Source organism: Salvelinus namaycush, chromosome 7, assembly GCF_016432855.1.
Source record: "Salvelinus namaycush isolate Seneca chromosome 7, SaNama_1.0, whole genome shotgun sequence".
NCBI classification, from domain to species: domain Eukaryota; kingdom Metazoa; phylum Chordata; class Actinopteri; order Salmoniformes; family Salmonidae; genus Salvelinus; species Salvelinus namaycush.
In genome coordinates, this window is record NC_052313.1 from 19094268 (window position 1) to 19119277 (window position 25010).

The following is a 25010-nucleotide window of genomic DNA, read 5'->3' on the forward strand; positions in this document are numbered from 1 at the left end:
GGGGGGGGGGGGGGGGGGGGCTGACACAGGATGGAGTGTTGGAATGACAGAGTGGTCACAGAAATGAGAGCGGATGAGGAGGAGAGTGAAGGACAGCGAAGAGGAGGAGGAGAAAGAGGAGTATGAGGAGGGAGGCAGCGGAGGAGGAGAATGAAGGACAGCGAAGAGGAGGAGGAGGAGTATGAGGAGGGAGGCAGCGGATGGAGGAGGAGAGTGAAGGACAGCGAAGAGGAGGAGGAGAAAGAGGAGTATGAGGGAGGCAGCGGATGGAGGAGGAGAGTGAAGGACAGCGAAGAGGAGGAGAAAGAGGAGTATGAGGAGGGAGGCAGCGGATGAGGAGAGTGAAGGACAGCGAAGAGGAGGAGGAGTAAGAGGAGTATGAGGAGGGAGGCAGCGGATGAGGAGAGTGAAGGACAGCGAAGAGGAGGAGAAAGAGGAGTATGAGGAGGGAGGCAGCGGATGAGGAGGAGAGTGAAGGACAGCGAAGAGGAGGAGGAGAAAGAGGAGTATGAGGAGGGAGGCAGCGGATGAGGAGAGTGAAGGACAGCGAAGAGGAGGAGGAGAAAGAGGAGGATGAGGAGGGAGGCAGCGGATGAGGAGAGTGAAGGACAGTGAAGAGGAGGAGGAGAAAGAGGAGGATGAGGAGGGAGGCAGCGGAGGAGGAGGAGAGTGAAGGACAGCGAAGAGGAGGAGAAAGAGGAGTATGAGGGAGGCAGCGGATGGAGGAGGAGAGTGAAGGACAGCGAAGAGAAGGAGGTGAAAGAGGAGTATGAGGAGGGAGGCAGCGGATGAGGAGAGTGAAGGACAGCGAAGAGGAGGAGAAAGAGGAGTATGAGGAGGGAGGCAGCGGATGATGGACAAAGTGCTGCCTGTTGGAGCTGAGAGTGGACCACTGATAGAGAAGTGACACCGAGGACTGAAATATACCTTCACTTCCAACTGTGCTGCTTGAGTAGCTTTCCAACTAGTTTATAAACTCAAAACTCAATTCAAACAAATTTTGTTGCCACAGATTTGGTTGCTACTCTTTGTAGTTAGGGCTGGGCGATATGACCAAAATATCATATCATGGTATTTTTCACATTTTTGACGCTATGATGGTATTTGACGGTATTTTATGTTTTTGATTAATAAAAGTTCAAAATTTGCTTTATGAGTAGTGTGTGACCCTAGGGTGGCAACACATATATTCTAAATTATTCCAATGGGTCTTTCTCCATTCCGATTGTTTTATAATGTTCAATTCAACTTCAACCTAAAATAATTTCCTGCATTTCTATCAATTTCTGCATTTCCTGCACTCATTTGAGATCATTTCCATGCTGCCACGATATGGGCAAAAATACTAGGCCCTATTTTTAACCAAATGTTGCAATTGCGATTTAGATTTAGCTAGCCAGCTAACTAGCGATTAGCATTAGTGGTTAACACGATTTAGCTTAACTTGCTAAGAAAATACAAACTAGCTGTTTGCAGATTTAAGAAACACAAACTAATATTGTAATTATAGAACGCTTGTGGATTTTCATTAAGATCAAATTGGAAACAACATTGTTGCACGTGCTGCATTGACCATGCCGACTGTATGAATGTGTCTCGTGGTCAAGCAACAACAAATGCGCTCCTTGAGTGACAGGGGGTGGGACTAGGTCTGTGGGCACAGCGAGGCTCCAAACATTCAAATACCGTTATAGAAGGTAAAGTAAAAACCCAAACCGGTCCCTGCATCAATACCGGTATATAGTCAAATACGGTATACCGCCCAGCCCTATTTGTAGTATACGTACACTACTCCCTAAATATAACAAAAATAAATAAATGATTGTTTGCTATTACATGGGGAATTACATGCACAGTAGCACCTTGTATTCCACTCAATGTTTAGCAAAGGCAGTGTTACCTAAGAAATCAAGTTTGAGCAACAAACTGACAAGACATTTGTTAAAACACAGCTTGTCTTACCGTTCACACATCCACACATAAGTCTTTGTCGAAAATCCTAAAAGGAGCATTTCCATGTACAAATCCCTGTGAGCACTAACATGTGACGTTGATAGGAGCACATCAAACTTGGTGTCAAATTAAAGTTACGAGTCTATATTCTTGAGAAATTAAGTCATACAGTATATACATTTTTCAACCATTTTCCATCCTTAATATTAGGAATAAGCAAAGGCTTTGATTTCTGGCCAAACAGAAGGAAAAGGTGTCATAGAAAACGTATAGCAGAAAAAAGGTATTAGAAAAAGGTATTAGAAATAAATCAAATGTTATTTGTCACATGCTTTGTAAACAACAGGGGTAGACTAGCAATGAAATGCTAACTTACGGGTCCTTTTCCAACAATGCAGAGTTAAAGAGGAAATAGTGACACAAGGACTGAATACACAGTGAATACCGAATAATAATGACAACAATAATAACAATAACATCAAAGCACAATGTTGACATAAAGACCCCTGCCATCTAATATCAACATTGGAATTATTTGCCTTCTGTAAGTTTAAGAAAGGTTGTTAAGATTTGTCATTCTGCATTTCTAATTTCTCTCCCTCATGAGGACGGAGGATTGTGAAAGTTCACAGAAGTAACAAGTAAAGGTAGACCTACCAATTGGTTAGTGTTTTTACTAATAACAATTTGGTTTATGATTTATTAAGTGATTAAAACACATAATTTTGTTACCAAATCGGTAAAAAAAACGGTAACAGAACGACTGCAACTGAATTGGCTACAATAGGAATTCATTGTAGTCAAAAACCACAGCTGGGTCACCTGCTACTGTCCTTCCTTCCACTGGCATACTGTTATGTTCAGCTCATAATTGATTTCGTTATCTTTCTGTCGTCATGCGGTCAAACCAAGAGTGCTAAAACAGTCTGAACAACCATTCGCTCTCTCTCCCCATCTCTATTCTCTCCAGTTAATGTCACGTCTCCTGGCTCTTACTGACGCCTACCCATTAGCCCCATCTCTCTCCATTTACTGTAACCAGCCCTCTCACCCACTGAGCAGGGACTGACCCCGGACGTCCATGGACATTGAAATTTGGTCAGTCCAAATCTGAACCAATCATAGACATCTGTTTCACAAGTGTGAACAGCAGAATACAGTAGAGCACAGTACAGCACAGCACAGTACATTAAAGAAAACTAGAGTATACTAGAGTATAGGTCAGTACAATACAGTACTGTAATGCAGTTTAGTACAGTACAGTAGAGCACACTAGATTAGAGTACAGTATAATTTACTGTATTGCACTGTACTCTACTGAACTATACTGTACTGAACTCTACTCTACTGTGATGTGCTCTACTGTAATGCACTCTACTGTGCTCTATTGTGATATACTGTGATGTCCAAACTTCTCAAACACAGACTTCAATGATTGGTACAAATTTGGTCTGTAATGTGGGCGGAGAGCATTACAATAATAACCAGTGTGTACAATAATACCCAAACATGCAAAGGAGGATAGTACATAATTCTACCTTTGTGTACCTATTCAGGATACATCACCATGAAAAGAATGACATCCATAATTATGTATTTCTGTATAGTACAGATCAGGGACCCATGATGTCATTCTGTTACCATCATTCTGTTACCAAGTGTTAATCCACTTCACTTACTGTAGTCACATTTTTTCAAACTCAAAGTGCCATGTCATAGCTGACACCCCATTCTTTCGGCAAACATCTTTAAATCCTAATTCAGAATAGATATTTAACAGCGTTTTGAAAATGTGGTCACACAAAAAACTGAGGGAGATTTTACCATCATTCCGTTACCAAACATCTGCACTGTTCTTCGAGTAAATGTGTTTTTGTAAAATGTTCAGTGGAAATTGTTAGAAGTAGTCCTGCATGGTTTGTTTAACTTTGCAATCAATGGTTTTTGTTTGGCATACTTTTAAAGTGAAAGATCTGAGTCATTCTGTTACCGTGGAATTGCCTAAAGACAATCCCAGTGAAAAAACTGAGGAGGAGATACTTCTTGTTACAACGACAACTCCTTATCCGACATCGCACCTGAGAGGTTTCAGATATCTCACTTTACCATTTGACCTCAAATGTGATAATACAATAGAAAATGCGAATTAAATCTGTCTCACACAAAAAGCACATCATTATCAGAGCAGCTAGCATAGTTAGTCTGTTTACTAAAACGACGCAAGTTCAAGTCAACAATAAAACCTCATCTTCTCATTGAGAGGACCACAATGGAAACAAGTCTCTTCACTTTTTTGGATCCTCACAGTTTTGGTATATTTATCTATTGCCTTGTTTGTCCAACATTTTGCGTATTTAAATTGTCAAATAAAATAAAATAAAACTGACACACTAGCCTAGCTACCCGAGCTAGCATTGTGTCGTTTAAAGCTGGACCGCACAAACAAAGGACACTAGGTGATGGACAGGATAGGCTGGAAGCGGAAGTATGGAACTCATTTCCCCAGCAGGTGCCATGTTCCCCAGTTGGACGTGCGCCTGGCAGCAGCGGGGGGATGAAACTGTTAGACCATGACAACCCAGCGGGTTGCTCGTAGAGACTGGGAATGACAGCTAGCAACAGAGACAACAGAGTACAGAAGGGAAGATGCTGAGAGAGAGACTCTCTGTGTTGTAGCATGCTCAGACATTTACGAGAGTCAAACGGAGTGAGGGGGAAGAGAGGTATAGTAAATAACAGTTTTACAGATGCAGAGATGGAAAGATTGTGTTAATGACTGTCTTGGCTAATGGAGATGATTGGACGGGGTCTAGCCTAAACAAACCGTGTCAGTGTGTCGATATGGCTGGGATCGTACCAAGTTCCACAATTGAGGGTGGGGGAGATGGAAAAAATAACATCAGTGACCCTGCATGCATGGATAATCAGTCCCACTACCGCTAAGTGACTAGGGATCAGGTTGAGGGAACACTACTTATTATAGACACCTATAAATACACAACACCTATCTCTAATCCATGCATAGCCAATGTTAGTCGTGATCCATTTTAGTCATTTAGCAGACGCTCCTATCCTGAGCAATTAGGGTTAAGTGCCTTGCTCAAGGGCAGAACTATTTTTCACCTAGTCGGCTGGGGGATTCAAACCAGCAACCTTTTGGTTACTTGCCCAACGCTCCTAACCGCTAGGCTACCTGCTGCCCCCAGTCTATCGATACACTGGGGGCGGCAGGTAGCCAATCTCTCTCTCTCTCTCTTGTTAAGATGCCGTGTGAAGGAACATCAAGGCCCTCTCCTGAACACTGCTCAAAGCAGTGGTGTTCAAGTGCCGAATGTACAGTAGCATATGACTTCAGATCATTCACACAATTCTGGTTCTCGGTCTACAGACAGCCTGGATTGAGTCAGCTACCTTGGAAGACTGGAAGGAAGGACATTGTCCTCTGGGGAACCATGTGTGGGCCTGGCTAGTTTCCCTGGTGATGGTGTGTTTGTGCCTGGGCTGTAAAGCTTAATGTCCTCCCCAGCTCCCATCTCATACAGTGCAAATTGGAGGCTTCTATCTCATGGGGCCAGGGAGCAATGACTACACAGACAGAGAAAACAAGGTGGCAGGTAGGCTAGTGGTTAGAGAGGCAAGCCAGCAACTGAAGGAATGAATCATTAGATCATTTGTTTTGGGACTGTACATATGTAGCTTGTTTTAGTTCGCAGGTTCAGGAATGGCTGAAGAATTGCAACATTTACCTGGAGCTAACTCTGCAAATAGCACTGCTGGGTGATTTGAAAAGTCAAAGTCAATCGATTGATAATATAATAATACTCTTAGCAAAAATGTTTATCTTTAATTTACAATCTGTTGAAACTATGTGAATAGAAAGGTTCAGAACTTTTGTGAAACATCACAGTTGAAAAATATATGGCAAATAGAAATCAAAACTGGATGGTCTTCAGAGATAGATGGGAGGAGTTGAGGGTAGCTGAAGGATGGGACTAAAAACAAACAAAAGATAACTATTGTAAAATATACTGTTTCCATAAAATGCATATTGTATGTATATGTCACGCCCTGACCTTAGAGAGCCTTTTTATTCTCTATTTTGGTTAGGTTAGGGTGTGACATGGGTGGGTACTCTAGTTTTTGGGATTTCTATGTTGGCCTGGTATGGTTCCCAATCAGAGGCAGCTGTCTATCGTTGTCTCTGATTGGGGGTCATATTTAGGCAGCCTTTTTCCACCTGTTGTGTGTGGGATCTTATTTCTGTGTAGTTGCCTGTGAGCACAGCTTGAACTTCACGGTTGTTTATTCTTTATTGTTTTTTTGTGAGTTTCATTGATTAAATCATGTGGAACTCTACGCACGCTGTGCCTTGGTCCATTTATTCAACAAATGATCGTGACAGTATAAGTTGGAAGTAAAAGCCTAATAAGTGTTGTTGTCCATTAGTTTACTCCAATTAAGGGAGGGGTGGTAGGGTTAGGAGAAAAAAATAAAGGAAAATATATTAAAATATATATACACTGAACAAAAATATAAACGCAACATGTAAAGTGTTGGTCCCTTGTTTCATGAGCTGAAATGAAAGATCCCAGGTTCTTCAAAGGGTTCCATACGCACAAAAAGCTTATTTATCTCAAATATGTTTATATCCCTGTTAGTGAGAATTTCTCCTTTGCCAAGATAATCCATCCACCTGACAGGTGTGGCATATCAAGAAGCTTATTAAAGAGGCATGATTATTACACAGGTGCACCTTGTGCTGCATACAATAAAAGGCCGCTCTAAAATGTGCAGTTTTGTCACACAACACTGTTGTTGTGGGGGGTTAAGAGCCTCAGATGTCTCAAGTTTTGAGGGAGTGTGCAATTGCCATGCTGACTGCAGGAATGTCCACCAGAGCTGTTGGCAGAGTATTCATCATTCATTTCTCTACCATAAGCCGCCTCCAACGTTGTTTTAAAGAATTTGGTAATATGTCCAACCGGCCTCAAAACCACAGACCATGTGTATGGCATCATGTGGGTGAGCAATTTGCTGATGTCAACATTGTAAACAGAGTGCCCCATGGTGGCAGTGGGGTTATGGTATGGGCAGGCAGGCATAAATTACGGACAATGAACACAATTGAATTTTATCGATTGTCAATTTGAAATTTGAATACCGCAACAAGATCCTGCGGCCCATTGTGAGGCCCATTTTTGGGGGGTATCTGTGACCAACAGATGCATATCTGTATTCTCAGTCATGAAATCCATAGACTAGGGCCTAACAAATGTATTTAAATTGACTGATTTCCTCATATGAACTGTAACTCAGTAAAATCGTTGAAATTGTTGCATGTTGTGTTAATATTTATGTTCAGTATATATATATATATATATATATATATATATATATATATATATATATATATATTTTTTTTTAAACAATCTATCTGCAATATTAAAGCTGATCTACCCCCTCTAAATATGGCAGGAAGTGAGCTGGCAACCGGAGCGTTACTGGTAACAAATCCTAGAAGCCATTGACTGCCGTTGTGCCCTTGAGCGAGGCTCTTAACCCCCCACCACAACAGCTCCTCGGGCACCTAGTGTACCTGCCCCCCAACTCCTCTCTAAAAAACCTGTATATGTATGTGTGGCTTTCAGAGGGGTTGGGTTGAAAGTGGAAGACACATTCACAGTTGGACCTTGTATGCAACTGACAAATAAAGCGATCTTTATCTTAAAGTCCCGTTGTCCTAATGAAAGAGGTAATTCAGCTTGAGTTGCCATTTTTAGAATAGGAATCTTTTTTGTTTTAGTGTCTTTACTCGGCTTTGTCCAGGTGGGGTGCAACTGGACAAGAATACAGAGTTTGGTTATAGATGGTTAGTACAGTATGCATTGTTTAGATCATGACTGTATAGCCTAGGAAAATAATGGATGTTGATATTTTGTTGGAAGTCTCAGGACGTCCTATTGTAATGTTAATGGGGTGCTAATCAAACAGGATTTTGCTGTAAATTCCTGTATCTATCAAACTTTGTCCTATGTTTTCATACATCCAAAGTAGTCTTCTGTGGAGATGAGTTCATATCCTATGCCATTGATTGTGTAGATGCAGATCATTGCCTCAAACCCATATGAATGGAAAAACTCAATAAAATAAGGAAATTAGACGGTGCGTATTTCCCATTAATTTCGGGTCTAAGCATATACCAGAACTACACAACTGATGGCAGGGATAAGAACTCCTCTCAAAATAAGACTTTTGAGATCTATAAACATTTGACAATCTTTGGAGTGAACTATCCCTTTAAGAATAGATACAGTACATCAAAGTCTTGGCAATGGATGACAGTCAGGCTCCCCACATAGGCAGAGAGAAAAGCCAAGCATCCATCACCAAATGATTAGACAGCAACGTAACCACTAGGACTATTTGATCCACCCTCTCATTTTTCATTTTCAATCCCACCTGGATAAATTTATAACACCAACTCACTCAGGTTGAATAATATAATTCACAGGAGAATTTTACAAGACAAGCATACACTGAGTGTACAAAACATTAGAAACACCTTCCTAATATTGAGTTGCATCCCCCTTTGCCCTCAGGACAGCCTCAATTTGTTGGAGCATGGACTGACTCTACAAGGTGACGAAAGCGTTCCACAGGGATGCTGGCCCATGTTGACTCCAATGCTTCCCACAGTTGTGTCAAGTTGTCTGGATGTTCTTTGGTTGGTGGACCATTCTTTATACATACAGGAAACTGTTGAGTGTGAAAAACCCAGCAGCATTGCAGTTCTTACACACAAACCGGTGAGCCTGGCATCTACTACCATATCCCGTTCAAAGGCACTTAAATATTTTGTCTTGCCCATTCACCCTCTGAATGGCACACATACACAATCCATGTCTAAATTGTCTCGAGGCTTAAAAACCCTTCTTTAACCTGTCTCCTCCCCTTCATCTACACTGGTTGAAGTGGATATAACAAGTGACATCAATAAGGGATCATAGCTTTCACCTGGATTCACCTGGTCAGTCTACAGTGGACTACAAAATTATTGGGACAGTGACAAATTGTTTTTGTGAGAAAGTTACAGACGCACAAATATCATTCCCCCCCCAAAATGCTAATCTCCCGTGTTGCTGTAATGGTGAGAGGTTAACAGGTCTTGGGGGTTTGATATTTGTGCATCTGCAACTTTCTTTCCTCTCTGGGGAGGTCCCAATTGCTTAGAAGGCAGCCACAGTGCGCCCTTTATTTAAAGGGGGAGATCAAGCTGATCCTAACTTTTAAAGACCAATTTCGATTTTGCCTTGTTAATCAAAAGTGTTTTTCAAACAGTATATTTATATTTTCCAACGGGGCTAAACATTTGGGTGAGATGTTTTTTTCCCGCCTGAGTAGCCTCATTTCACTGCCCCAAAAATGTTTTAACCATCTAGTGTTCAGTGAAATAACAACACAACGTCAAATACAGGTAGCCTAGTCAAATAATTAACATCCAATCACATTAACCATTACTCTTTTGCTGGAAACCTTCACTCTTGGGCAGACATTTAGAAACGAAACATGACAATTTGAAAAATAAGCCACGGGAGTTTTTTGAGCGAGAATAAAGACGACTTTCGGGTAGTACGACATGTATAAAAGCACCAGATACCATTAACTTCTTATGGCTGCAGGGGCAGAATTGATGGATGAAAGGTGCACAGAGGTGCCCAGAGTAAACGGCCTGCTCCTCAGTCATAGTTGCTAATATATGCATATTATTATTAGTATTGGATAGAAAACACTCTGAAGTTTCTAAAACTGTTTGAATTATGTCTGTGAGTTTAACAGAACTCATATGGCAGACAAAAACCTGAGAAAAAATCCAAACAGGAAGTGGAAATTCTGAGGCTGGTAGATTTTCAACCAAGCTCCCATTGAAATTACAGCGAGATATGGATGAACTTCCTACGGCTTCCACTAGATGTCAAGAGTCTGTAGAACTTTGTCTGATGACTCTACTGTGAAGGGGGGCCGAAGGAGACAGGAATGAGTCACCACTGCCATGAGGTGACCATTCTTTCACCATGCGCGTGCACATAAGAGGGAACTCCGTTCCATCGCTCATCTGAAGTCAATGTAATTCTCCGGTTGGAACGTTATTCAAGATTTATGTTAAAAACATTCTAAAGATTGATTCAATACATCGTTTGACATGTTTCTACGGACTGTTACGGAACTTTTGGACATTTCGTCAGGTTTTAGTGAACGCGCTTTCCTGACGTTGGATTTGTATACCAAACACGAGACAAAAATAGCTATTTGGACATAAATGATGGACATTACCAAAAAAAATGAAAATTTCTTGTGGAAGTGGGAGTCCTGGGAGGGCATTCCGACGAAGATCAGCAAAGGTAAGTGAAGATTTATAATGCTTTTTATGAGTTTTGTTGACTGCAAAATTTCGACGGGTAACTGTATGGCTTGCTTTTGTGGCTGAACGCTGTTTTCAGATTATTGAATATTGTGTTTTGCCGTAAAGCTTTTTGAAATCTGACACAGCGGTTGCATTAAAGCAAGGCCCCTGAACTCTCGTGTATTTTTTGCATTATGCAATGATACGGGCAGCGACCATGTAATGCTTTTACAACATACAGAAGTGCGCTGGTTATCAAGGGGCAAAGTATTGACACGTTTTTTGGAATTGAGAGACTAGCTTAAAGTTTTCTTTACTGACCATAATTTTCACTTGTCTGACCGCTTGCATTATGACGAGTTTTTCTTGCCTGAATGATCTGAATCTAGGATTACAGGGACTCTCCCCAACTATATTCAATGTGTGGGACAAAACTGAGGCTATGATTAAGAAGTTGGAGCTCTTCTCTGTCTGCATTAACAAGGACAACACACAGGTCTTTCCATCATTGTATGACTTTTTGTATGCAAATGAACTCAAGCTTACGGACAATGTCAAATGTTATATAGCGAAGCACCTGAGTGAGCTGGGTGCGCAATCACGCAGGTACTTTCCAAAAACGGACAACACAAACAACTGGATTTGTTATCCCTTTCATGCCCTGCCTCCAGTCCACTTACCGATATCTGAACAAGAGAGCCTCATCTAAATTGCAACAAGCGGTTCTATGAAAATATAATTTAATCAGAAGCCACTGCCAGATTTCTGGATAGGGCTGCACTCTTGCCTTGGCAAATCGCGCTGTTAAGAAACTGATGGCCTTTGCAACCACGTACCTCAGTGAGAGTGGATTCTCAGCCCTCACTAGCATGAAAACTAAATACAGGCACAGAGTGTGTGGAAAATGCTTTAAGACTGAGACTCTCTCCAATACAACCCAACATTGCAGAGTTATGTGCATCCTTTCAAGCACACCCTTCTCATTAATCTGTGGTGAGTTATTCACAATTTTTGATGAACAAATAAGGTTTTATATGTAAGATGGCTAAATAAAGAGCAAAATGAATGATTACTATTATATTATTATTTGTGCCCTGGTCCTATAAGAGCCGGGTTGTGACAAAAACTCACATTCATTCTTATGTTTAATAAATGTATCGTATAGTTTGATGGCAAAAAACAACATTTGAGAGTGCGCTGACCCTGGTGCTAGAGGGGGTATGCAGCTGGAGGTTGAATGTTTGAAGGGGTACAGGACTATAAAAAGTTTGGGAGCCACTGCGGTAGTCCATTCCATTCTTGTGGGCCAGCTAAGGAGTATTGGTGTCTCTGAAAGGTATTTGGTCTGGATTGCTAACTACCTCTCTCAAAGAGTGCAGTGTATAAAATTAGAACATCTGCTGTCTCATCCACTGCCTGTCACCAAGGGAGTACCCCAAGGCTTGATCCTAGGCCCCATGCTCTTCTCAATTTACATCAGCAACATAGCTCCGGCAGTAGGAAGCTCTCTCCTCCATTTATATGCAGGTGATACACTTATACTCAGCTGGCTCCTCCACGGATTTTGTGTTAAACTCTAGAGGAAACCAAGTCTAGATTTAACCTTAGCCTGCAGCTTTGATATGTGCTGAGAGAAGGACAGTGTACCGTCTAGCCATACTCCCAGGTACTTGTATGAGGTTGTAATCACACCGGTGGGGAGAGCCAAACCACATGACCACATGACCTTTGTTTTGGAGGTGTTCAGAACAAGGTTAATGGCAGAGAAAGCTTGTTGGACACTAAAGAAGCTTTGTTTCTTTAACACAAAAAGATAGGCCGTAATTGTAAATAATAATTTGTTCTTAACTGACTTGCCCAGTTAAATAAAGTTTCAATTAAAAGAAAATCAATTTTTTTAAATCACGATTCATTCAGGATTATCCGTAATCATGGTAGCATCCACATTAATGTTTATTTACAATACAAAGTGACTCCAAAATGACCCAATACATGATTTATCATTCATATAATCTGAAAAAAAAGAAAAAGAAAAAATCAAACGCATCCAAGAAATGTGTAGTCACATGCTTGATGTAGTCATTGCGTGCTACGAATATGGGACCAAATAACTAACTTTTTACTACCTTAATAAACATATTGCTCTTTATTTTGAAATAACACAAATGGAATCATCTAATAACCATAAAAGTGTTAAACAAATCCAAATATTTGAGATTCTTCAAATAGCCACCCTTTGCCTTGATGACAGCTTTGCACAATCTTGGAATTCTTTCAACCAGCTCCAATTTGCATACTGCCCCAATAGGTCCACTGACGATGCAATCGCCATCACACTGCCCTATCCCATCTGGACATAAGGAATACCTATGTAAGAATGCTGTTCATTGACTACAGCTCAGCATTATAGTACCATAGTACCATAGTACCCTCCAAACTTGTCATTAAGCTCGAGACCCTGGGTCTCAACCCCGCTCTGTGCAACTGGGTCCTGGACTTTCTGACAGGCCGCCCCCAGGTGGTGAAGGTAGGAAACAACATCTCCTCCCCGCTGATCCTCAACACTGGGGCCCCATAAGGGTACGTGCTCAGCCCCCTCCTGTACTCCCTGTTCACCCATGACTGCGTGGCCATGCACGCCTCCAACTCAATCATCAAGTTTGCAGACGACACTACAGTGGTAGGCTTCATTAACAACAACGACGAGACGGCCTAGAGGGAGGAGGTGAGGGCCCTCGGAGTGTGGTGTCAGGAAAATAACCTCTCACTCAACGTCAACAAAATAAAGGAGATTATCGTGGACTTCAGGAAACAGCAGAGGGAGCACCCCTCCATCCACATCGACGGGACAGTAGTGGAGAAGGTGGAAAGTTTTAAGTTCCTCGGCGTACACATCAAGGACAAACTAAAATGGTACACCCACACAGACAGCGTGGGGAAGAAGGCGCAACAGCGCCTCTTCAACCTCAGGAGGCTGAAGAAATGTGGCTTGTCATCTAAAACACTCACAAACTTTTACAGATGCACAATCGAGAGCATCCTGTCGGGATGTATCACCGCCTGGTACGGCAATTGCACCGCCCTCAACAGCAAGGCTTTCCAGAGGGTAGTGAGGTCTGCACAACGTATCACCGGCGGCAAACTACCTGCCCTCCAGGACACCTACAGCACCCGATGTCACAGGAAGGCCAAAAAGATCATCAAGGACAACAACCACCCAAGCCACTGCCTGTTCACCCCGCTATCGTACAGAAGGCGAGGTCAGTACAGGTGCATCAAAGCTGGGACCGAAAGACTTAAAAACAGCTTCTATCTCAAAGCCATCAGACTGTTAAACAGCCATCACTAACATAGAGAAGTTGCTGCCAACATTCAGACTAAAATCTCTGGCCACTTAAATAAACAGACTTAATAAAGGTATTACTAGTCACTTTAAATAACGCCACTTTTAATAATGTTTACATATCCTACATTACTCATCTCATGTATATACTGTATTCTACACCATCTACTGCATCTGCCTATGCCATCGCTCATCCATATATTTATATGTACATATTCTTATTCATCCCTTTACATTTCAAATCAAATCAAATCAAATTGTATTTGTCACATACACATGGTTAGCAGATGTTAATGCGAGTGTAGCGAAATGCTTGTGCTTCTAGTTCCGACAATGCAGTAATAACCAACAAGTAATCTAACCTAACAATTCCACAACTACTACCTTATACACACAAGTGTAAAGGGATAAAGAATATGTACATAAAGATATATGAATGAGTGATGGTACAGAACGGCATAGGCAAGATGCAGTAGATGGTATAGAGTACAGTATATACATATGAGATGGGTAATGTAGGGTATGTAAACATAAAGTGGCATAGTTTAAAGTGGCTAGTGATACATGTATTACATAAAGATGGCAAGATGCAGTAGATGATATCGAGTACAGTATATACATATACATATGAGATGAGTAATGTAGGGTATGTAAACATTATATTAAGTGGCATGTTTAAAGTGGCTAGTGGTACATTTTTACATAATTCCCATCAATTCCCATTATTAAAGTGGCTGGAGTTGAGTCAGTATGTTGGCAGTGGCCACTAAATGTTAGTGGTGGCTGTTTAACAGTCTGATGGCCTTGAGATAGAAGCTGTTTTTCAGTCTCTCGGTCCCTGCTTTGATGCACCTGTACTGACCTCGCCTTCTGGATGATAGCGGGGTGAACAGGCAGTGGCTTGGGTGGTTGTTGTCCTTGATGATCTTTATGGCCTTCCTGTGACATCGGGTGGTGTAGGTGTCCTGGAGGGCAGGTAGTTTGCCCCCGGTGATGCGTTGTGCAGACCTCACTACCCTCTGGAGAGCCTTACGGTTGTGGGCGGAGCAGTTGCCGTACCAGGCGGTGATACAGCCCGACAGGATGCTCTCGATTGTGCATCTGTAGAAGTTTGTGAGTGCTTTTGGTGACAAGCCGAATTTCTTCAGCCTCCTGAGGTTGAAGAGGCGCTGCTGCGCCTTCTTCACAACGCTGTCTGTGTGGGTGGACCAATTCAGTTTGTCCGTGATGTGTACACCGAGGAACTTAAAACTTTCCACCTTCTCCACTACTGTCCCGTCGATGTGGATAGGGGGGTGCTCCCTCTGCTGTTTCCTGAAGTCCACAATCATCTCCTTTGTTTTGTTGACGTTGAGTGTGAGGTTATTTTCCTGACACCACACTCCGAGGGCCCTCACCTCCTCCCTGTAGGCCGTCTCGTCGTTGTTGGTAATCAAGCCTACCACTGTAGTGTCGTCCGCAAACTTGATGATTGAGTTGGAGGCGTGCATGGCCACGCAGTCGTGGGTGAACAGGGAGTACAGGAGAGGGCTCAGAACGCACCCTTGTGGGGCCCCGGTGTTGAGGATCAGCGGGGTGGAGATGTTGTTACCTACCCTCACCACCTGGGGGCGGCCCGTCAGGAAGTCCAGGACCCAGTTGCACAGGGCGGGGTCGAGACCCAGGGTCTCGAGCTTGATGACGAGTTTGGAGGGTACTATGGTGTTAAATGCTGAGCTGTAGTCGATGAACAGCATTCTCACATAGGTATTCCTCTTGTCCAGATGGGTTAGGGCAGTGTGCAGTGTGGTTGGGATTGCGTCGTCTGTGGACCTATTGGGTCGGTAAGCAAATTGGAGTGGGTCTAGGGTGTCAGGTAGGGTGGAGGTGATATGGTCCTTGACTAGTCTCTCAAAGCACTTCATGATGACGGAAGTGAGTGCTACGGGGCGGTAGTCGTTTAGCTCAGTTACCTTAGCTTTCTTGGGAACAGGAACAATGGTGGCCCTCTTGAAGCATGTGGGAACAGCAGACTGGGATAAGGATTGATTGAATATGTCCTTAACCTGTTATGGCTGCAAGGGGCAGTATTGAGTAGCCAGTTAAATCGTGCCCATTTCAAACGGCCTCGTACTCAATTCTTGCTCGTACAATATGCATATTATTATTACTATTGGATAGAAAACACTCTCTAGTTTCTAAAACCGTTTGAATTATTTCTCTGAGTGAAACAGAACTCATTCTGCAGCACATTTCCTGACCAGGAAGTGGAATGTCAGAAATCGATGCTCTGTTCAACTGCCTGCCTATACATGGGCTTGATACGTAAGAGTCTACGTACACTTCATACACCTTCCCCTGGTTGTCAAGAGGCGGTGAGAGAAAAAAATTCGTGTTTATCTTGGTCTGAGGTGGAATTAAAGGTCTTTGTATGACGTGACCGTCCATTTCCTGTTTCTGGAGCGCGCGAAAGAGGACATGGATTTGCCTTCTGTTTTGACTTCGTTATGGACGACTAACATCTCCGTCTTAGATTTTATTTGATACATGTGACCATATCATCGTAACGTATGTTTTTTCAATATAGTTTAATCAGATTATTGAAATTTTTTCGGGAGTTTTGCCGTGTTCCGTTCTCTGACTTTGTTGACGTTGGAGAGATCTGTAGCACTTGGCAAGTGCCCATGCTAAATGAAGAGGGAAATTTGCCGTTCCAGATCCAAACAACGACTGTTCTGGACAAAGGACACCTTGTCCAACATTCTGACGGAAGATCACCAAAAGTAAGAAACATTTTATGATGCTATTTCTAATATCTGTCGTGCATGTGAACTGGTCGTCGGCGCCCAAGTGTTTCTGGCTATTGTGGCTATGCTAATATAACGCTACATTTTGTTTTCGCTGTAAAACATTTAATAAATCGGAAATATTGTCTGGAATCACAAGATGCCTGTCTTTCAATTGCTGTACACTATGTATTTTTCAGAAATGTTTTATGATGAGTAATTAGGTATTTGACGTTGGTGTCTGTAAATATTATGGCTGCTTTCGGTGCAATTTCTGATTGTAGCTGAAATGTAAACTATGATTTATACCTGAAATATGCAAATTTTTCGAACAAAACATATGCTATACAATAAATATGTTATCAGACTGTCATCTGATGAAGTTGTTTCTTGGTTAGTGGCTATTTATATCTTTATTTGGTCGAATTTGTGATAGCTACTGATGGAGTAAAAAACTGATGGAGTAAGAATAGTGGTGTCTTTTGCTAACGTGGTTAGCTAATAGATTTACATATTGTGTCTTCCCTGTAAAACATTTTAAAAATCGGACATGTTGGCTTGATTCACAAGATGTGTACCTTTCATCTGGTGTCTTGGACTTGTTAATGTGTGAAAGTTAAATATTTAAAAAAAAAATCTTTTGAATTTCGCGCCCTGCACTTGAGCTGGATGTTGTCATAAGTGTACCGGTGTCGGGCTGCACCCCAAACAGGTTAAACACACCAGCCAGCTGGTCTGCGCATGCTCTGAGGACGCGGCTGGGAATGCCGTCTGGGCCTGCAGCCTTGCGAGGGTTAACACGTTTAAATGTTTTACTCACCTCGGCTGCAGTGAAGGAGAGCCCGCAGGTTAAGGTAGCGGGCCGTGTCAGTGGCCCTGTATTGTCCTCAAAGCGAGCAAAGAAGTTATTTAGCCTGTCTGGGAGCAAGACATCCTGGTCCGCGACGGGGCTGGTTTTCTTTTTGTAATCCGTGATTGACTGTAGACCCTGCCACATACCTCTTGTGTCTGAGCTGTTGAATTGCGACTCTACTTTGTCTCTATACTGGGACTTAGCTTGTTTGATTGCCTTGCGGAGAGAATAGCTACACTGTTCGTATTCGGTCATGTTTCCGGTCACCTGGCCCTGGTTAAAAGCAGTGGTTCGCGCTTTCAGTTTCACGCGAATGCTGCCATCAATCCACGGTTTCTGGTTTGGGAATGTTTTAATCGTTGCTGTGGGTACGACATCGTCAATGCACTTTCTAATGAACTCGCTCACCGAATCAGCGTATTCGTCAATATTGTTGTTGGACGCAATGCGGAACATATTCCAATCCACGTGATCGAAGCAGTCTTGAAGCGTGGAATCAGATTGGTCGGACCAGCGTTGAACAGACCTGAGCGCGGGAGCTTGTTGTTTTAGTTTCTGTTTGTAGGCTGGAAGCAACAAAATGGAGTCGTGGTCAGCTTTACCGAAAGGAGGGCGGGGGAGGGCCTTATATGCATTGCGGAAGTTAGTATAACAATGATCCAAGGTTTTACCAGCCCTGGTAGCACAATCGATATGCTGATAGAATTTAGGGAGTTTTGTTTTCAGATTAGCCTTGTTAAAATCCCCAGCTACGATGAATGCAGCCTCAGGGTGTGTGGTTTCCAGTTTACAAAGAGTCAGATAAAGTTCGTTCAGGGCCATCGATGTGTCTGCTTGGTGGGGAATATATACGGCTGTGATTATAATCGAAGAGAATTCCCTTGGTAGATAATGTGGTCGACATTTGATTGTGAGGAATTCTAGATCAGGTGAACAGAATGACTCGAGTTCCTGTATGTTGTTATGATCACACCACGTCTCGTTAATCATAAGGCATACACCCCCGCCCCTCTTCTTACCAGAAAGATGTCTGTTTCTGTCGGCGCGATGCGTGAAGAAACCACACGTGGCCACACGTGACCAATAAAATTTGATTTGATTTTTGATTTTGACCTGGAATGCTTTTCCAACAGTCTTGAAGGAGTTCCCACATATGCTGAGCACTTGTTGGCTGCTTTTCCATCACTCTGCGGTCCAACTCATCCCAATCCATCTCAATTTGGTTGTGTTTGGGGGATTGTGGAGGCCAGGTCATCTGATGCAGCACTCCATCACTCTCCCTCTTGATAAAATAGCCCTTACACAGCCTGGCGGTGTGTTGGGTCATTGTCCTGTTGAAAAACTAATTCACACAGTCTCCTCTGAACAGTTGAACAATTTCTGAGTCTGGTAATTCTAATGAACTTATCCTCTGCAGCAGAGGTAACTCTGGGTCTTCCTGTATCATTTCAAATCCAAAGTGCTGGAGTACAGAGCCAAAACAACAACATTACTGTCCCAATACTTTTGTCACTCACTGCATGTCATGGAAAGAGCAGGTGTTCCTAGTGTTTTGTACACTCAGTGTAAAAGAACGCATAGCGGCGGTAATCCATAACATAATAAAACAAACTGAAATCAAAACCTCATGCTTTGCTTTGACTGAGAGAACTGCGTGAAACCAATTCATATTAGCACAGACATACTTAAGGAGAGAAGTACTAACAATAACAAAAGTCAACATTGACCAAGATAATGTTAAGCTTTAGGAACATGCAGCAGCTCCTTGAGGTGCCTAGGGATCATTCGTTTTTCAGTAATCTTGTGAGTTATCCATGCCTAGCAACTATTGGCATGGAACACTGTCAATGCACAATAGGAAGAAAACGTCAATGATTCCCCTTTAGCAGGCACCAGACGTGTGCAAACTGGGCTCTGGGTGCATGCAGACTGAGAATATTACTATGCGCTTAACAGGAATTAGACATAGGCTACTGTAATAGAAAAGGCATGTATTCATCCTTTTGTAAGGTTCAAGGGCAACTGTAAATTTGGAAAGTGTTTCCTATGATAAAATCCTGCTTATTGGTCTATTCTCTGCACCCGACTTGTCCTTTTCAGTCAAGTGTATGAGGAGGAGGATACTATGTAGGAGCACAAAGAAAAGAGGCATACAAGGCTAGGTGGTCTGTGGCTGAGTGGACAACACCATCAGGCTGCTCTTGCTGAGGCCGAAGGTGCTAGATGCTGGTTGCTGATTCCTGTTCACTTTTTACTCCTCTGACTCACATCCGATTTGTATTCAAATTCTCTCTCTCTCTGCCCTGATTAATGTGAATTTCCCTAAGGCAGTGCTGTGGTGACTGTTCGTGACACCAGTGTTTACCACCTCTCCATCAGCCATGCTTGGGAAGCAAGTCACATCTATGGGACAATTTAGAAATGGATAAACGTGGCCATTTGCATCAAAGGTAGCACCGCAGGCCATTGAGGTCCATTGAAGCTTGCCAAAACTTTGCAAAACTAAAATACAGACATCAAGGGTCAGAAAGCTCATGGCTCCAATCAGATGACATGTTTTACTTTTTACTTTTTAAATTAAACAGTCAACTATTAAATGTGCAAAATGCAGAAATTACTCTGCCATTTCCTGGTTGCTAAAATTCTAATAATTCGTCTAAATTTCAGTTTATGTGACAAAACCAGCAAGTTAGTATTTGAAATCATTGTACCATCTAAACTGTCATGAAATATCTTTTCAATAACCAGAAATATTGTATTTTCAGCTGTTTGAAGCTGGTGTACAAAACCGGAAGTACAAGACACAAAAACAACACTTAAGAACGGTAAGCATAGAAATAACGCACATAGAACAGATCTACTGCTTCTTAGACTTGCTTTCATACGTATAAAAGTCACACCGTAAAAAAAAATCACAACAGCTGTAATGGAAACAGGAGGTTTCGTTACAATTTTATAAATGCAGACAGATCATTTGTTTGTGTCTGTAAAATTAATTATGCAAGAAATGGTGGTGGAAATGTCTTTATGTGTAAACATTTATATAATAACCATCATATCGAAGTAAACTTGGAGTCACGCGATGATATGGTGTGTGGTCCTCCCACTATGACTCGGGGAAACCATGCAGTTTATTAGGCTACAGATGAAATAACTTATGATGGGTGGTGAAAGCGCACGGTGATCTTGATGCTCCTTTCCAAGAAATATCGAGGGTCTGATTCTGTTGACATGATGATCGATGTTTGGCTGCCGTTTGACAAATAAAAATATTCTTATCCATAATAATCTCATCATGTAGACTAGCCTACTACCCGCACAGCCTACCCACATTTGCTATTTAACACAACAGTTTCTGTGACAAATGGAAACACATTGAACTTAAAAAATGTCTTCAGTACATGAAAGCTTAAGCGAAAAAGTAAATTTTGTGTGCACTACTTCATCACGCACTGATTTGTATCCACAACAAGTCTGTTTGGTGGAAACACACCACTGGTGGGAAAATGCTACATTTTCTTTACGCATATTTTAGAATATTCCCATGAAAATTTGTCTCCAATTGGATGGAAACCTAGCTAGTGAGAATGACAGATCTATAACTAACATTTCTATATTTTGTCAGGTCGCACAAAAAGTTACATATTGCAGCTTTAAAACAATAAATATGGGGCTTGTTTTGTGAGCACAATTGTTGATCATTAACAGATTCCATTTAATCGTGAGAGACCAAATACTTTCATCTCAGCAGAATTTGAGACTGTGACTGTACTGTACGCACAGTGTGAATGTGTAAACTCTAGGACTTGGTTGGCTATCTCCTGTGTTCAATGTGATTGGTCAGTCGTCTTCTGGGCATTGCTCGATATGTACATACAGTATGCACAGAATTAGAGTTGAATGTACAAAACATCCACAAATATATGTTTATAACATATCATGTCACCTACCCACAGCAAAAGAAGTGCAAAACTGAAATTTAAGTTGTCAAAATAATTTAGTTTGAAGTGATTGGACTTTGTTTTACAATATGGTTTATTTAATCTATGGTGCTGAGGTGATTATTTTCATTCCATTTAAAAATGTACAGGCAAGCTGTATTTTGCAACATTGTGTTAATTAACTTCACTCAATAATTTCATAGCAGCATCATTTGTTATGTTTTCATTTTCAGTCTGCTCTCATAACAAGTCCTCATAACATGTGCAAAACCTAAATCTCCAGAGTGTAGGCCTATCACTATTCTCAAGAGAATAAATTACTCAATATTATTTGCATCATATTTGTCCAATATTTGCAAAAGAGCAGGTCACATTTTTCTTACCATGCAAAGAAAAATAAATGTGGTAGGCTTATGTTACTGAAGGTTGTCATCCAATTTGTTTAGGCTATGTATTCATAGGCTAATAGACACGAACTGATTATTGGAACCAAATAATAAATCCTCATGCATGCAATAATCAAACCACTTACTTTGACTATCGAATTTCCTAATGATGGTATCGAGGAAAGTATTCTGTGGTGCCACGTGACCCCTTCGGACGGGCATCTTTGCTGTACGCTATCCCACTGGAGTTGTTGGACTTTCTGTCGCCGATGCTGACCTCTACGTCGACGAGTCCCGACAAACGGACGACATTCACTGTGCCCTCGTCATAGAATAATAAATACTGTAATCCTCGACCTACGTTTTTGTAACTTCATGAGATGGACCAAGTGGACAGTCCTCTAAGTGAAAAGTAGCGTTCTAGAAATGAGCGTCCACTTTATTTGCGCGCCAGGGGGATCGCGAGGCAGTTTCCAGTTTCCAAAGAGAGGAACCCGTGTTTGTTTACGTCCCTTGAGCTGTCAAAAATGATATCCTCTCAGGTGAATGGCTACTTCTTGTCATTTGTCATTGCAGACTCTGGGGAGGGGGAGTCGGTCAGCCTGCCAAGGAACCTTGGTTTTGCCATAGTTGCGTCCTTTTTTCTCTCCTACTGGCCTTATTCTTCCCTGTTTCCGTGCACCCGATGGAAGCAACAGAGAGAAACCAGTAGTCTAGTTGAAGAAAACGTAGGGTAACGTCGTCCGTACTAGTTCGTTGAGATGTGATCGCTCTGGAGGAGAGTGGTCTGTGCGCTCAACATTGATGATTTCTGCTTACCAGTGGTGGCGACTGCGCCTCTTTAACCCTTCGTCGTCGGCAAATAGAACTGTTGAAATATTGGCTGACAATAGAAAGCACAACCTCGTCAGCCATTACATATAATCATAATTTTGATAATTATGTGGTGAGTAATATAAATATCCTACATTAATTCAGCCCATCTAGCATAGAAGCAGCGCAGGCGAATTAACAAAGGGAAAGAGATGCGACTATTCCGAAGAACTGCCTGCTGTAACTACAGAGAGCTAACAGCATCTGGTTTAAAATAGGTTAAACCAAACAGCTGCCTCTGTTGTCAAACGGTTAGGTGTCTGTGACAGTCCACACAGGTGCAGCTGCATTTACATTCACAGGTGTAGGCTAACCCACATGACATCACTGCGTGGGCTAAGGTTTTCACCGAACTGGCACACACAACAGTCGTTATTCAGTGTGAGGCTGTGAGTCTAATTCCACATTAAAGGTGAAATTGCAATCGAAAATCCAATGCGTTGACTCACCTCTTTGACAAAATGCGCTTTTTTGAGACTGTGCGCTTTGTTCATTTCATGGAAGGATGCTGGGACTTCACCCTCAGTTGTCTCATAATGAAGGGGCTTCAGACCAGCAGACACGTCACTGCCTATGCAAGAGCACTGGATGTGGGGTTCCCCTTTCGTCACAAGTGCGTGATAGACAAAGGGCGCGCCCCGCGTGCAGTATGCATGTTGTTGGTACTGTCTGATCCACTTTGATGTCATTTTACAGCATGAAGCTCAACTCTCCCAACCGATACACAGTATCCTCTTAACTAAATACAAAAAAAAACACACAATAACACATGCTGTCCTGATAGACTTTAATGTATTTTATTATTAAGGCGGTAATGTGAAGTGGAGGGGGATCAATAGCGCTCCGCGGGGCTGCGAGCTTCCTCCCTCTCGTTCCAACTCCCTTATTTAGTCAGGAGGAGAGAGGACACAGTCACGCGGTAGTCTCATGTAAGCGTCCCCCAGTGAGCTCTTCCAGCCTGCCTTCCGTTGTGAAACGCTCTCTCTCTCTCGCTCTCTTTCTCTTTCTCTCTGAGACCTCTTGTTTCAATTTTACACGCCAGTCTTTTCACAGAGACATGCATAGGATATGTGCATAGATTTACCAAATCTACTGGTATAGATGTCACATTCAGCAGCAAACATAATATTACATCATCTTTAAATATGTATATATATTTTACAGAATAATACATTGAAACAGAAAATGTTTTCATAAAAACCACTAGTGATTTATTAGAAAAGTAGCAAAACACTGTACAGTGTAAAGGATCTGAGAGTTTCAGAAGGCACTCTATGATAGTTGATCCAGTCATATAATGACTATGGACCACAGGAAATCAGGACACATGGTCTGTCCACCCGTCTGTCTGTCTGTCCCTCTGCATACACACACACTAGGCCTATACACACACACTCAGCGTCTGGACAGATCTCCCCCTGTGTATGAAAAGAATACAAACACACCCATGAAATAAGAGGTATTGAAGATAATTGCTTTGTAATAACAATGCCAAATTATCATATATCGTGTTTCTACATCTGCATCGCTTGCTGTTTGGTGTTTTAGGCTGGGTTTCTGTATAGCATTTTGTGACATCGGCTGATGTAAAAAGGGCTTTATAAATAAATACATTTGATTGGTATCAAGAGTAACACAGATTGGCAGCTGTGATTTTCCTTAAATGTAGTCTTCATGCCTCCCGAGTGGCGCAGCGGTCTCACATGCTGACCACACCGCCCGAGTCGCGTGCGTGAGTGTTTTGCAAAATAAATGGACACATACATGTTATTCTATCATTGCCCACACACTGCACGCGCGCGTCAACGAGCGTCTGCGTAGCCAGGTGCTAAAATAGAACTTGGTTCTATCTGTGAAGCTTCACGCGCTGCAAGTCCCGCCTCTCCCATCTCCTCATTGGTTTTTAGGAGCATATACCCACGTGGGTGATTTAAAGATGGACTGAGGTCCACACTCCAGTCCAGTTGAAGCCAGCCGCACTAACACCTTATAGTGTGTTGTCAATCGCCATATAAAGTCCAAAGAAGAAGAAGAAGCCTGAAGGAGGAGAGATTACTAGAAACAAACTCGGTTTACCCTTTTATCTGTGGATTAATTGTTGGACTAGAGGACCTTGTGCATTTCAGGTAAAATAACAACCCAATGTTCATATCCCAGGACAAATTAGCTAGCAACAGCAAGCTAGCTGGCTAAATTGCCATAAATGTTTAATGCTTTTCGATCTGTCCCCAAATCAATATAATTGGTTTAGAGTTCATTTTGAAATTTCAACCTACTTGTCCTGATTGCGTCTGGTGTGGGAGGAGAAAATAAACATGCGCGCGATGCAGTGTGGGCAGCATGTATGGCACTGCATCGCAGTGCTTGAGGCTTCACTACAGATCCGGGTTCGATCCCGGGTTGTGTCGCAGCCGGCCATGAGGCGACGCACAATTGGCACAGCATCGTCCAGGTTAAGGGACGGTTTGGCCGGCCGGGATATCCTTGTCCCATCA

The 25010-nt window shown here is 42.2% G+C and overlaps 2 protein-coding genes across 2 annotated transcripts in view; both read right to left on the minus strand.

Moving 5' to 3' along the window:
- kcnh2b (potassium voltage-gated channel, subfamily H (eag-related), member 2b) overlaps window positions 1–21864 on the minus strand; it is a 295325-nt gene extending 273461 nt beyond the window's left edge. The window contains exon 1 of the mRNA XM_038997228.1: window positions 21789–21864. Coding sequence (XP_038853156.1) covers window positions 21789–21864 — 76 coding nt within the window. The remainder of the gene's footprint in view (window positions 1–21788) is intronic.
- Window positions 21865–23701: 1837 nt separating this feature from the next.
- scospondin (subcommissural organ spondin) overlaps window positions 23702–25010 on the minus strand; it is an 85639-nt gene continuing 84330 nt past the window's right edge. The window contains 1 exon segment of the mRNA XM_038997230.1: window positions 23702–23933. Within this exon segment, the coding sequence (XP_038853158.1) occupies window positions 23911–23933 (23 nt within the window). The 3' untranslated portion in view covers window positions 23702–23910.